Source organism: Podarcis muralis, chromosome 11 (assembly GCF_964188315.1).
Source record: "Podarcis muralis chromosome 11, rPodMur119.hap1.1, whole genome shotgun sequence".
Lineage (NCBI taxonomy): Eukaryota > Metazoa > Chordata > Lepidosauria > Squamata > Lacertidae > Podarcis > Podarcis muralis.
Window position 1 is genome coordinate 3,525,053 of NC_135665.1, and position 13,277 is coordinate 3,538,329.

Consider the following 13,277-nt stretch of genomic DNA (forward strand, 5'->3'; position numbering starts at 1 on the left):
AAGAGAACAACGGGTTGCCATTTTGTGATGACGGTATCATATGGTTCAACTGCCCCCATGAGATCAAAGCAGATCTTACCATATCGAGTCTCCTCCATCATTTCAGAAATGAAAATAGAGATAGACAAATGTGTGTGTGTTTTTAAAATTATATTCTACCTTTCGTCACCAGAGCTAACAAAAATATATTTAAATGAAAGAGCACAATTTTGTCTTTTAAAGCAGAAGATAACCTGCTGCAGTGTAAACAGAAACATAAATATTTTGAAATATTTCCAGTAGCAGTTCAAAACACATATGATTTAGTAAAAGGAGCATCTTCAGATACTCTGAACACAGAGCTTTAGGATTTTGAAACAAACTGGGAAGCTCTTTAAGGACCAGCCTGTGAAAGCCTCACTCCCCCCACCCCACCCCCAGCTAGGAGGCTGGGTGCTGCATTCTGGCCCAATTGTAGGTTCTGGTTGCTCTTCAAAGGAGGCTCCACAGAGAGTAAATTACAGTAAAGTGATCTTAATACTGGATACTAGTTATGTAATGTAATCAGCCAAACTAGAGTCTTCTGAAAGTCATATAGTTGTTGATCTCTTTGACATCTGCGGGGGCCATTCCACAGGGCTGGCGTGACTACCGAGAAGGCCCTCTGTCAGGTTCTCTGTAATCTCACTTCTCACAGCAAGGGAACTGCCAGAAGGCCCTTGGAGTTGGACTTCAGTGTCTGGGCAGAACAATGGGGGTGGAGATGCTCCTTCGGGTATACTGGGCCGAGGCCGTTTAGGGCTTTAAAGGTCAGCACCACCACCAATAATGCCTGGGTTTTTTTGGTTGATTTGTTTCAGCTGTAAAGTTTGGAAGAATGTCCAAAAAGCAGAGGGACAGCTTGTACGCAGAGGTACAGAAGCATCAACAGCGACTGCAGGAGCAACGGCAGCAGCAAAGTGGCGAGGCTGAAGCCTTGGCCCGAGTCTACAGCAACAGCATCACCAATGGCTTGAGCAACCTAAACAATGAAACTGGTGGCACTTATTCAAACGGGCACGTCATTGACCTGCCAAAGTCCGAAGGCTATTACAATGTGGATTCTGCCCAGCCCTCCCCAGACCAGTCTGGCTTAGACATGACTGGAATCAAACAGATCAAGCAGGAACCTATCTATGACCTCACTTCAGTACCAAACTTGTTTACCTATAGCTCTTGCAACAATGGGCAATTAGCTCCTGGGATAACCGTGGCAGAAATAGGTAAGAAAAGTCTACCTTTAACCTCTCATAATGACTCTGTGTGCTTGTATTTCTAACCGTGCAGTTTCCTTTGGAATGGATTGGTCCTGAGGCATATGTATGACTGGGTTTGTTGTGGATTCAGTTAACAGAATTCTAAAATGTTTACATTGCGTAAATGGAGCAATTCATGATCTGTTTATGAAGCTGAAACACCAGAGCCACTGATGAATCAATCAAGTGATAATTACTAAATAGGGAGCTTGTATCAAACGAGCTCATTATCAGGAGGGCTTTAATGATCTTTTTGACAACTATACACATTCTTGTCAACAAAGAGCTCTGAAGGTGGATCATTAATAGAACTCACTCTTAAATTAATTACAATGCACAACATCATTGTTTGATCTTGCACTGAACACTCTGGATTTATACCAGTAAAACTGCATCTCGAATAGATGGGTTCATACTGTCTTTGTAAACTCTTTGGAAGATGTTGTTTCATGTGTTAGGGTATCATTTATCCAACTTTGATGGTGATGATTGATAACCTTGTTGTTAGGTGTCTTGCATAGCAAGAAAAGTGATGTTTTCCTGGTGAGCAATGTTTGGTTCATACCCATAAGAAGTGTTTTAATTACAGAAACCAACCAGTTGTTTACCTTGCTTTCAGGTGATGCATATTGCACTGATATCTATGGCAGAGTTTCTCTTGTATTTTTTAAACTTATCCTCCCTTAAAGTCCCTTTCATTTAAGGGTAATGCATACAAACCAGCGGCCACAGAAGAGTTCATTGAAATGTCCAAGACACCAAGGCAACAGCTGAAATATTTAGTTCTTCAGCACCTTTCCTTAAAAGGCTGAAAGCAGTGTACATATAATTAAATATATATATTAAAAGTGTACATATATTAAAAAGCCAAAAGAACCTAAATATTCCACTCCCAAAAGTGCTAAGAAACTGAAGGAATGAGAAGTCTTGACCTGGCCATAGAAGTTGTATAAAGGTGCTGTCAGGCAAGTCCACCAGGGAAGAAAGACTGTTCAGCCAGTATGGATTGCCACAGACAAAACCATGCAGTGCGCAGCCATGGAAAAGGGGATTTAATTAGTTTGAACTTTAAAATATAATACGTTGAGGGAAGAGGAAGACCATGTTTTATGGGCTGTGGCGTTGGTGATGCAGCCCATGAACCAGCTTCTTTCCTTTAGAGGGAGAAAAAAGGGTTAGAAAGCACTGGAAATGAATTCAGGTTTGGTTTAGCCAGTCCTTCTGTGGATCTCGTGTCTTTCCTGTTCCCTAGAAGTTGGCAATGCAGTCCAGTTTCTGAGCTCTTTCCTACAGAGATAAGGGTCAGAAAGGTACTAAGAAGGGACGCGGGTGGCGCTGTGGGTTAAACTAAAGAGCCTAGGACTTGCCAATCAGAAGGTCGGCGTTTCAGATCCCCATGACGGGGTGAGCTCCCATTGCTCCTGCCAACCTAGCAGTTTGAAAGCACATCAAAGTGCAAGTAGATAAATAGGTAAACAGCATTTCCATGCACTGCTCTGGTTTGCGGCTTAGTCATGCTGGCCACATGACTTGGAAGCTGTATGCCGGCTCCCTTGGCCAATAAAGCGAGATGAGCGCCGCAACCCCAGAGTCAGCCATGACTGGACCTAATGGTCAGGGGTCCCTTTACCTTTAAGGTACTAAGAAGACAGCGATTTCCATATTGACCTGTGTTTGTTGCAATCAGTGCTGTTTCTGTCATGCTGCAGTTCACTTTCTGCCAAATACTAAGTTATTAATCTCCCTGTCCATTATTTAATGTAACTATTTATGTAACTTATGTAACTCACATTCATTTCAACAGGAAACTGAAACAATGTAAAAAATAATTGCCTATTTCATTTGCTTGACTAATTTGCATTCCTGACCACAGACAAACATTCAAACTGAAGCAATGTCTGCTTCCTTTTCCACTTTCATCCATATTCTCCAACACCCCTAGGAGGAGGTACAAAAGCTAAAGATTAATTATTCACTCAGATGTATCCCTGTTCTCCTTTGCATCTGGTAAGACTTCCAGGTCATCAGGCATGTCTTCTAAACAACCTCCTCAGTACATACCTCCCTTCCTAGAAATTGACCATGAACAGGAGGGGTTGCCACCATTTTTCTGTCTTTGCTTTTGTGCCATTAACAGCAGCCTGGTATGCAGAAATTTAAGCAAGACATTGCCTGGCATGAAGATAAATAAAAATGTACAAATAAAAATATGGTATCAATTGGAGGGAGCCCCCCTGGAAATGGCAGACTTGGTCCTAATCCAACCAAAACATGTAATAATTGCAACATTTTAAAAAGGGAAATGTGATATTAAAATCCGTTTGATCTAGTTGCATTAGTGATAAACAAAGTATGAGTCAGTGATTGGGAGGGGGTGGAGAATACAATAGCTACCCTGTTAGGTCCCAGGCCATCCCATGAGAAAGCATGATTGAGGGTTGAAAAGGTTCTAACCACATTTTCCAGATTGGGATCATAGCGCTTAGCTCCTTGCAAAACTGAACAATGCTTCCTTTTGCTTTAAAGCTGCATAAAAGCCTTGAATGCTCAGCACTCTATGCAGATTACTTGTGCTGCCTTTAAAGCAAGTCTGCCAATCCAAGCTTGTTCTAGTATTGCCAGGTCCTGAGCAAATGGGGAATCCTGTGCCTTGGCTTGACAAAGAAAAGGTTAGCAGGTGTGCTGCTAAAAAGCTGCACCCCATAGATGCCAAGTTACTCCTTGCTCTGTTGTCTTTAAAAATTCACAGGGACTCTTTTAGAACAGGAATTGGAAATCCTAGTGTGAGTTTTACACAACACAATTTGTTTTCCAAAGATACCACACATTCATCTAAGTGGAAAAGTTCCCCAGATGTATTAAACAGGGCTCAGGGTGGCATATACTTCTATACTGAAACATACCTTGTCTTTGTTTTCATTGAAACCCCCCAATTTCTTATGCTGATTTGAAATGGTATGGAAACTTTTTTCCTACAAGGAAGCTTGAGAATTTTTGCTAAAAGGCTATATTAGAGATCCCTAGCCTGTTCCCAGGGCTGGATGCCCTGTGGGAGTTTAAGCCAGTTTATGATTGCAGTTTAGAGGTGCTTGTTGGGTGCTATGCAAATGTCACTGCTTCGGACTCTGCTGAATTTACCCAAGGCAGTAGCTCGTCCCGTGTTTGAATGTGTTTACTAGACATTGATAAATTAGCTACAGAATACACCCCCTTTTATGCAATTTCTTTCAACCCAGATTTCTTCGTTGCACACAAACTGATTCATCTAGGGACTCCTTGTGCTACTGTTCCTTTTATCTTTCTTCCCCACAACTACTTTTTAAGATCCCACATAGAAAATCATTTTTAATTACTCTACTCTTCCTTTAAAGATCCTGTGTATGCATCTCAACTATATTTATATGGATCAATATTGCCATCTAGTGAGTAATTTAACTACTACTATAGCAAGAGCCTAGGCAGATGCAATTGAGATGCAATCAAATAACAGGGTATCTATTTAAAAGTTCTAATCATATTCAATAATTATTTTGACACCATGCCTAAACAAATTCAAAGGGGGGCATTCCCCCCTCCCCCTGTAAACTATATTACTGCCTATGCTAAACTGTGCTTAGACCATTTATTCAGAATTGGTTCTCACTTAGTACCAAAGGAATTATTCCCAAGTAAAGCATGTATATGATTACAGTCTTAAGTGCTCTCAGCAATCCTTGGAATGAAGCCTTGTAAATTACAATACAAAAAATTACTTGATTTCCTCTGCATTTCTAAAACAAAATTTAAAGTCAAATAAAGCAATGTTAAATGAAGTTCTCCCACAGTATCTACCATCTACTAATTTCTACCATCTCAGAAATTACTGTTAAACATTATTAAATGTTCACTCCTGAAAACGGCACATATTTCCCCCTCTTCTAAACTCCCCTAAGTTTAAATTGTTAGGGTTTGGGGGTTTTGTCTGAAAAGTCCTACAAAAGGCACTCACTTTAAAAAGTGCGTATGCCATACTGTTCTCTCTCAACAGCCTCTCTTGTACTGCCCCGTCGGCAGGATGCACAAATCAAACCCTAAATCTAGCCCTTTCTCTGTTTGTGCTTTTTTCACAGTATTACATTCACTTCACCACATTTCCATGTTGATTTGTGATTTCTTTAAAAAGTCCTCATGAAAATTCATCAGCATTTTATTGCAGGTTTCTCTTTAATGTACACATTTTTGTATGCAGCTTTGTGTAATAGTCAAATGTTTGCAATGAATTTCCCTAATGCCATTTTGTATGTTATTTTCATTAATATAAGCGTTGCTATGCACAGTTTCCCCAATATATTCATTTTTATAAACAGTTTCGGGTCAGGGAACCGCTTCACAAAATTCAGAAAACTCCAAATTTTGAAGGTTAGATGAGTTTCAGTTCATATATTGTTTGGGGAAGTGTTGATTAGGCGGGTTTTGCATTTTAAAAGTTAGCAATGTGGCTTCACTGCTTCTGGTTGGTTGTATTAAAAGGGTTATAACATTATTTCTCTGGTGTGTATTGAAGGTTGTTTATGCTGGGAGGGTGAAAGTCATTTATGTTCGGGTGTTGAAGGCTGTTTATGCTATTGCCACCAAAGTCAGCATGCTGAAAAATTGTGGGATGGAGAAAGAGTAAAGGTGGCTGGTGCTCATTGGACTGGTAAGGAGGAAGGCAGAGATGTCAACAAGAGGCGGAGCAGAGCTAACAACAGGCAGAGTCAACTAATTCTATATTTGCCCCGTCCGCTCCGTGACAAGTTCTACAGAGGAGCAAGAAGCTGTCAGGCAGCACCACCCCCTAGGCTGGGTGTGAGTAAGTAAGAAGGCAGATGGGGGCTGGCTGAGAGCAGGCAGCAATTGGTAGGGCAGTGCCCCATTTGCTCTAGCAGACAAGCCTCCACTGGCAGTGAGGTGCAGAGAGAAAAATAGAGACACATGTGCTATCTCAGGAATAGCTGAGAGTAATGAGGCTGCAAAGAAATCCATGGGAGAAGGAAAGAAAAAAGAGGAGGAATAGAAGTGGAGCTGCAGCTTTCTGGGGTGGTAGAAGGAAAGGAGAATGTGATGAGCTACAAAAGGGAAAATGAGGCTGTAGAGAGACCTGGAGGGAAAGGGAAAGCGAAAGAGAGAGAAGCTCAGAGAGGGTTACAGACATGTCTGGTGGTGCAGAGAGAAAGCGAGAAGCGAGTGGACTGGGCTGGGCTGTGATACAACAGAGCACAGGATGAAGTAGAGGGGGGAAAGGAAGGAAGATGAACAGAATTTTTTAAAAAAATGTGTGTTTTGGAGTGAAGAGAGAAAAAGAAACGGGTACCAGTATAGAATGAATTAAAAAGAGCACAGTGATAAAATTGAAAAAAGAAAAAGAAAAAAACTTTTGTAGTTAACATAGCCATGCTATTCTTGGGTAAGAAAAAGGTTCCTAGTAAACAGTAGAGTGATTTACGCTGTGCATCCCTGCTATAAATTAATCCAGTTCATCATATGTTCTGGGCCATCTAATAAGGTCACTATAAAATTGACAAATGATGGCCCTTGGCAGTGTTCCTAATTGAGGTTTAATCAATTTACACTAGTGCCAAAGCCTTTCAAATATCCTCCTTTTTGTTTGGAACGGCAGTGAGTGTTCCAAGTGGGAGTGGAAGACACCATCTGCCTGCAGTGAGCTGGAGCCCCCCCCCCCCCATCCACTTCATGTTTTGTTTATGCCACATCATTTTGAGGGCAAAAGATTGGGAAGGAGAGGGGGCAATTTTCTCATAAAAATGTTTCTGTGAAGCAGCCAGGATAATTAGTCCTGCTCCAGTGTGATGCATCACTGCTACTATAATAAAACACACACACAAATAGATTAAAAATGTCAAAATATTTAGCTCAACATATTCAGCAGTATTTTATTATGTTGTGAACTACCCTGTGATCTTTGGATGAAGGGCGGTACAGTGGTACCTCGGGTTAAGTACTTAATTCATTCCGGAGGTCCATACTTAACCTGAAACTGTTCTTAACCTGAAGCACCACTTTAGCTAATGGCGGCTCCTGCTGCCGCCGCGCCACCAGAGCATGATTTCTGTTCTCATCTTGAAGCAAAGTTCTTAACCTGAAGCTCTATTTCTGGGTTAGCGGAATCTGTAACCTGAAGCGTCTGTAACCTGAAGCGTCTTTAACCCGAGGTACCACTGTATACAAATATCATCATCATCATTACAAAGAAATGTATATGCAAGCACACTCACCTTGTTTTTAGAGGTGTTTAAAAAGAAAGACAAAAAACAGCCGCACAGAACTCCCAAGCTGTTCTATCAACTCTGAGGAATCTCCTAGGATTGGCACAAGAGATCACTGGGACATGGGTACATTTACCTTTTAGCAATGGCTTGGAGCCAAAGGTATTTTAAAATTGGCAGACTACATTATTTGATTTTTGACCCTTAGAGCTTTACATAAGACGGTTTGATATTTACTTACTTGCATATTTTCTAAAATGTATTATATGCTGATATTGAGTTACTGATATCAAATGAATGGACCTTGGTTTATAGAAGGATAAAAAATGGTTATAGAAGTGAAAGATTATAGAAGGGAAGAAGGGAGGGTTGGAGAGAGAGAGAGAGAGAGAGAGAGAGAGAGAGAGAGAGAGAGAGAGAAGAGAGAAGTGAATCCCATATTGAAGCTTGGTGATAGCAGTGGGCCCCAGGTCTGAAGAAGTTGGGCTGCTTGTCCCATCAGCTCCTAAAATGAAGTTGTAATTCACCATGGAGGGCACCATTTTGATTAGGGCCATTTCAGAAGTGATATTGTCCTGCTCATTTTTGAAAGTAGTTAGAAAATGGGCATATTTTATGTGAATCACAGGTACAGAATTTTCCAAAACACATGTCCAATATCTGCATTTGACTCTCCCATTACTGCTGAGAAATACATATTTCTCTGCTTTGCTAAAGTATGGGAAACATGTCGCAGAGGTTTCTTGTACCATATGTTTACTAGAAAACCTGTGTATATTTTACAAGTCATTATTTTCCACCACTGAAAGTTGCATCTATTTTTGTTTCATGTTGGTGTGACCACATCAGCCTGACTTTAGTCAGCTCTGCCTGCTTACAATCTGTCCAGGGAAGGGCACAGCTTGTCACCTTCGTCTTCCTTACTCAGAGGCCACAACCGGATCGTGAAGCCCTATCGTGTCACTTGAAGCAGTTACGTCTCCCGTAAGAACTCAGGGAACTGTAGTTTGCTAAGGGTGCTGAAAGTTGTTAGAAGACCCCCTTTTCCTTCACAGAGCTACAACCCCCAGGTTTGCCTGGGAAGAGGGACTAATTGTTGAACCACTTGGGGAATGGTAGCTCTGTGAGGGAAAAGGGGGTCTCCTAACAATTCTCGGCACCCAAAACAAACCACAACTTGCAGGGTCCTTTGGGGGAGCCATGACTATTACAGTCATATAATGGTGCTTTAAATGTATGATGTGACTGTGGCCTCAGTTATTCCCTTGTGCAGCTCAGCAGGAAAGAAGATGGGGAGAAAACTAGAAAAAGTTGGCTCTGCCAATCATTGCCCACTGAGAAACTACCTAATTTGCACCTCTCAAACCAATATGTGAACTGAAATCCAGGTATCCTTCAAAATTTGTACTTTTCTGCATTTTGCAATGCGGTTGTTCAAGTATATCAGGTGTACAGAAATGCATCTGTGAGAAAAGTCTGCATTGAAATGCATATTAGAGGAAATTAGTCAAAACTGCCTACAACAATGTGCTTATTAGGGGAAATTCACACTAAATTGCACTCTATTTTTCTTGAGGGTCTTTTAAAAAATCACAAAATGCTGCAAAAATATGGAAATATGAATTTAAAATTAGAAAAATGAGAAACAGAGAGAAACCAAAACTGACAGATCTGTCCATCCCAAATTCTTACGTTGCAGAAAATAATTGTTTACAATGTTTGAGGCATCCTTGAAATAAAAATTGTTGCTAGAAGAATTTGCAAACAAGAGGAGGAGGAGGCGGTGGCTGGGGAGGGGGCTTCTTCTGATAATCACCCGAGGCATCCCTTTTCCAGAGAAATGAAAGAATTTCCCTAATCATAAATTCATGCTTGAGATTCTAAGGAAACTCTGACTGCAAGAGAACTTGCTATCCAGAGAGAACTAACTGAAGAAAACCCACCACTCATAGCAGAAGGGAAAAGAGAATATGAGCTAGAAACGGGTAACTGAACAGAAAATGGAAAGCACCAAACATTCCCTCTATGGTTATAGGAAGACATTGTTCTGGACAATCAAGGGGAATGGGCAATCCTTCCACAGTCATTATGGAAGTCTTTAGCAGGGCTTACCCCATAAGAGGGCAAAGGATAGAATTTGGAGAGGTCTCTGTATAAACCTGTGCACATTCATGTTGGGAGGGTTTGAGCCCCATCCAGGCCCTGCCTGCACCATCCAACACAGGCTCTCCATATTTCCCAGCTCACCAGGTTTCACCGGGAGTCTATCCAAGCCAGCCAGTGCCTCTTTAGACCATTACCTGGGCTGAATTCCTTGCTTTCATTTACAAAACAACAAGCTTTTGTCCCTGGTGGAAGCCAAGAGACAAAATGTGTGTTCTTCCCATGGGCTTCATGAGAAGCAAACCCTTTCTCATTTTTCAATATTTGTAGGCAATAAGTAACACAAAAGCTACAATTGACATTTATGGCAACACATTTTCCCATCCAAGAGAGAGTGGAAGCAGAGAAAGAAACAAGGAGGGCTGCCAGCCAGTTGCCTGTGAGAAGCTGAGCCTGTGCCATTTAGCCCATGAAGGCAGAAGTAACAGAGAAGTGGGCAGGTGATAGCATGCCAAGCATGCATGTGGCAACGGAGTGTGGTGTAGTGGTTGGAGTGTTGGACCAGGATCTGGGAGACCAGGGTTCAAATCCTCACATGACGCTCACTGGCTGACCTTGGGCCAGTCACTGCCTCTCAGCCTAGCCTACTTCACAGGGATTAAATAAGGAGGGAACCATGTACACCACACTGAGTTCCTTGGGTGAAAAGGTGGGATATAAATACAATAATATATATTTTTTAATGTGGGAAGCAAGCAACAAGCCTATAATTTCTGTGGTCACCACTTTAAAAATAACTACTAAGGGACAAGAGGATAAGGTCTGAGTCCACATTTAGAGCACAAATTGTGTGTGAGAGAGAGATTGGAATCATTTCAAGATCCCCCTGTCAGGGGAACATTTTGATGCTGACATGCCCCATCCCATATATATTCTCAAGTATATTTATGGTTTCTTTTTCCAAGTCTTAGTGTCCCACTCCTCTTGTCTAACGTTTGGGATGCGTTGGGTGGGTTGTTATTGCTGCTGTTTTCTCCTGCATTTGTGGCAGTAAATAAGAACTTGGTGGTACAGAAAGGGAGTGTGCAAATAAAAATGTTTTTGATACAGGCTTGATATGACTTTCTTTTTAGAATATTCCTGAAATATTAAGCTGGGGGAGCCTGCAAGTGTGAGAGGGAGAATGTTTCCAAGAACATAACAAAAATTACCCAAAGTAGCATTTGCTGTTTCAGAATGGTGTTTTCCTTATTGGACATAATATTTGGGATTAGAATCTGTTTCATCTGCTGCATATACTAGGAAGGGCAATGTTGGTCACTTAAATGAGGTGCAAATAAATTCCAGAAGGGGATCTGTGTTACATCTCTTGCAGTAAAAATGAAACAGACCTGTGGCAACTTTAAGGATGCAATCCTAACCCAATTTATCCGAGTAAGCAGCAATGAATTCAATAGGACTTACTTCTGAAAAGACATGAATTGTGCTATAAAAGATTTATTACACTAAAGCTTTGGTGGACATCAATCTACTTCATCAAATGCATGAACTATTATTCTCAATCTGTAGGGTGTGAGAGTGCAAATAATAACAGAACAAGGTGAAAGCAGTAAGGAAACAATACAACTTTCCCACTGGATTGGAAATCAACATGTTTTGCTTGGGTAGTGCAATAATTTCCTTAGTTTTCATGAGGATCCGAGTAATTTTTTTTAATGGTTAAGGTGCATGCTACTGTTAAGTGGATTTCATTCTTCAGATGCTTGACCATAAAAAATCCAGAAGCTACTTCTCCATTTTTATTTTGTAAAAGCACTTCTGTCCAGATCAAGAGTAGAAAGAGGCAAAACAAAAAAACCAAAAGCTCCCTGCTATCACCTCCTCTTCCCCCAACAGATATTATGCTATTCAATATACAGTGGAAGCTCTACTTACAACCATAATCCGTTCCGGAGGTCCGGTCCTAACTAGTAACATACGTAAGTAGAGCTGCACTTTTCCATAGAAAGTAATGGAAAAGTGAATTGATCCATTCTAGACAATGAAAAACACCCCCTAAAACAGCAATTTAACACGGATTTTACTGTCTAATGAGACCATAGATCCATAAAATGAAGGCAATAATCAATGTACTGTACTATAAAATAAATAAGACAGTATTGTAGATGGAAAAAAAATTAACATTTATGTTTTTTCTTACGGGCACTGATGATACAGTAGTCATTGTTTGGATGGGGGGGGTGCGGCTTTTATCCATTTATGCAGTCACACAATCAACCAGTAGCTGAAGTGGGTGCCAGACAGTCACAAAAACAAGTGCTCCACAGCCGGCGGACTGAGCTCCGGCAAACCAGAGGCCTCTCTCCAGCCGCAGAGGCCCCAGGGCAAGCTCCGGGCTGCCAGCAAGGCCTCTGTTCGTATCTAGAGGCAAGTTCATAAGTCGAAGCACCTACTGAAGGTTGCAACTGGAATCGTACGTAAGTAGAGCCATACATAAATCGAGGTTCCACTGTACTCTGAAAAGCAACTTGAGCTCTGAAGTTTCCACTGAAATCAAATAGGCACATGCAATCCTTATATTCCATTGCCTACCAAAAACCTATTTGTTTTGCCAAGCATTTTTAGAGAATTTGCTTCAGTGCTGGTCATTTGTTCTGCATTTTGAAAATTTAATAGTTTAAAGATTTAAAAGTTTTAAAGCTTTAATGATTTTGATGCTTGTTAAGAGTTGGAGTTTACAAAGATCCGTTAAAATGAAATAAAAAAAACCCTACAAACATAACTTACTGCTTTTCAAAAAAATTAAGACTGCTTAAAAAGCAGCTCACAAGCAGAGAGCTAAACTAGTTTAACAGGGAGGACAGGCTATAACTGTTCTGTGCCTTCTCAGCATATTCTGAAAGAAAAGCAGTTTCTGCCCCAAAATGTGTCTGTGATGGCTCTGCAAGCTTCTGTGTGTTCCCTTTTGGGCGCCTCTACACAGGCAATTCCTTCTTGTAAGTAGTGGCTGGTGCCCAATGGGGCTGGCTGGGAAAAAGGCAGGAAGACCAACAGTAGGTGGAGCAAGAGCCCACGACAAGCAAGACAGACTCCTCCAAGTTTTGTATCCATCCTCCTCCCTGGAGTTCTGCAAGAGCTACAGTTAGACTAAGGAAGAGGCAACTAACAAGCAGTGCCACCTACTGGCGTGGCTGTAAGAAGGCAGGCAAGGGAGAGCCGGGTGAAGGCAGGCCGAGGGCGGTGGGCATGTGCCCCTCTCCTCTTAAGAGACCAGCCTCCACGGCTGTCCACTCGGGCTAAGCAACTCCCTCTATGCCAAAGTTCAACCATTCTGATCTGTGTCAGTTTCACATCTGCTATCTATTTGTTTGTTTGTTTGTTTATACATACCCCGCCCATCTGGCTGGGTTTCCCCTGCCACTCTGGGCAGCTCCCAACAGAATTAAAAGCACAATAGAACATCAGATATAAAAAACATTAAAAACACTATCCATAAATCTTTTCTGTCATGTTTCAAGCTTAATCTTCATTTTTAAAAATAAAAGTTGTGTTTAAGTACATGTTTAAATGCTATTTAAAAACAACAATACCATATTTAAATGTGCATTTTGGAGCCTCACTCTTGCATCACAATATTCAGAGGAGTATGAAATCC

The 13,277-nt window shown here is 41.2% G+C and overlaps 1 protein-coding gene across 1 annotated transcript in view; it reads left to right on the forward strand.

Moving 5' to 3' along the window:
* Window positions 1-13,277, forward strand: part of RORB (RAR related orphan receptor B) — a 144,212-nt gene that overhangs the window by 108,053 nt on the left and 22,882 nt on the right. Inside the window, exon 4 of the mRNA XM_028749099.2 lies at window positions 840-1,241. Within this exon, the coding sequence (XP_028604932.1) occupies window positions 840-1,241 (402 nt within the window). The remainder of the gene's footprint in view (window positions 1-839; window positions 1,242-13,277) is intronic.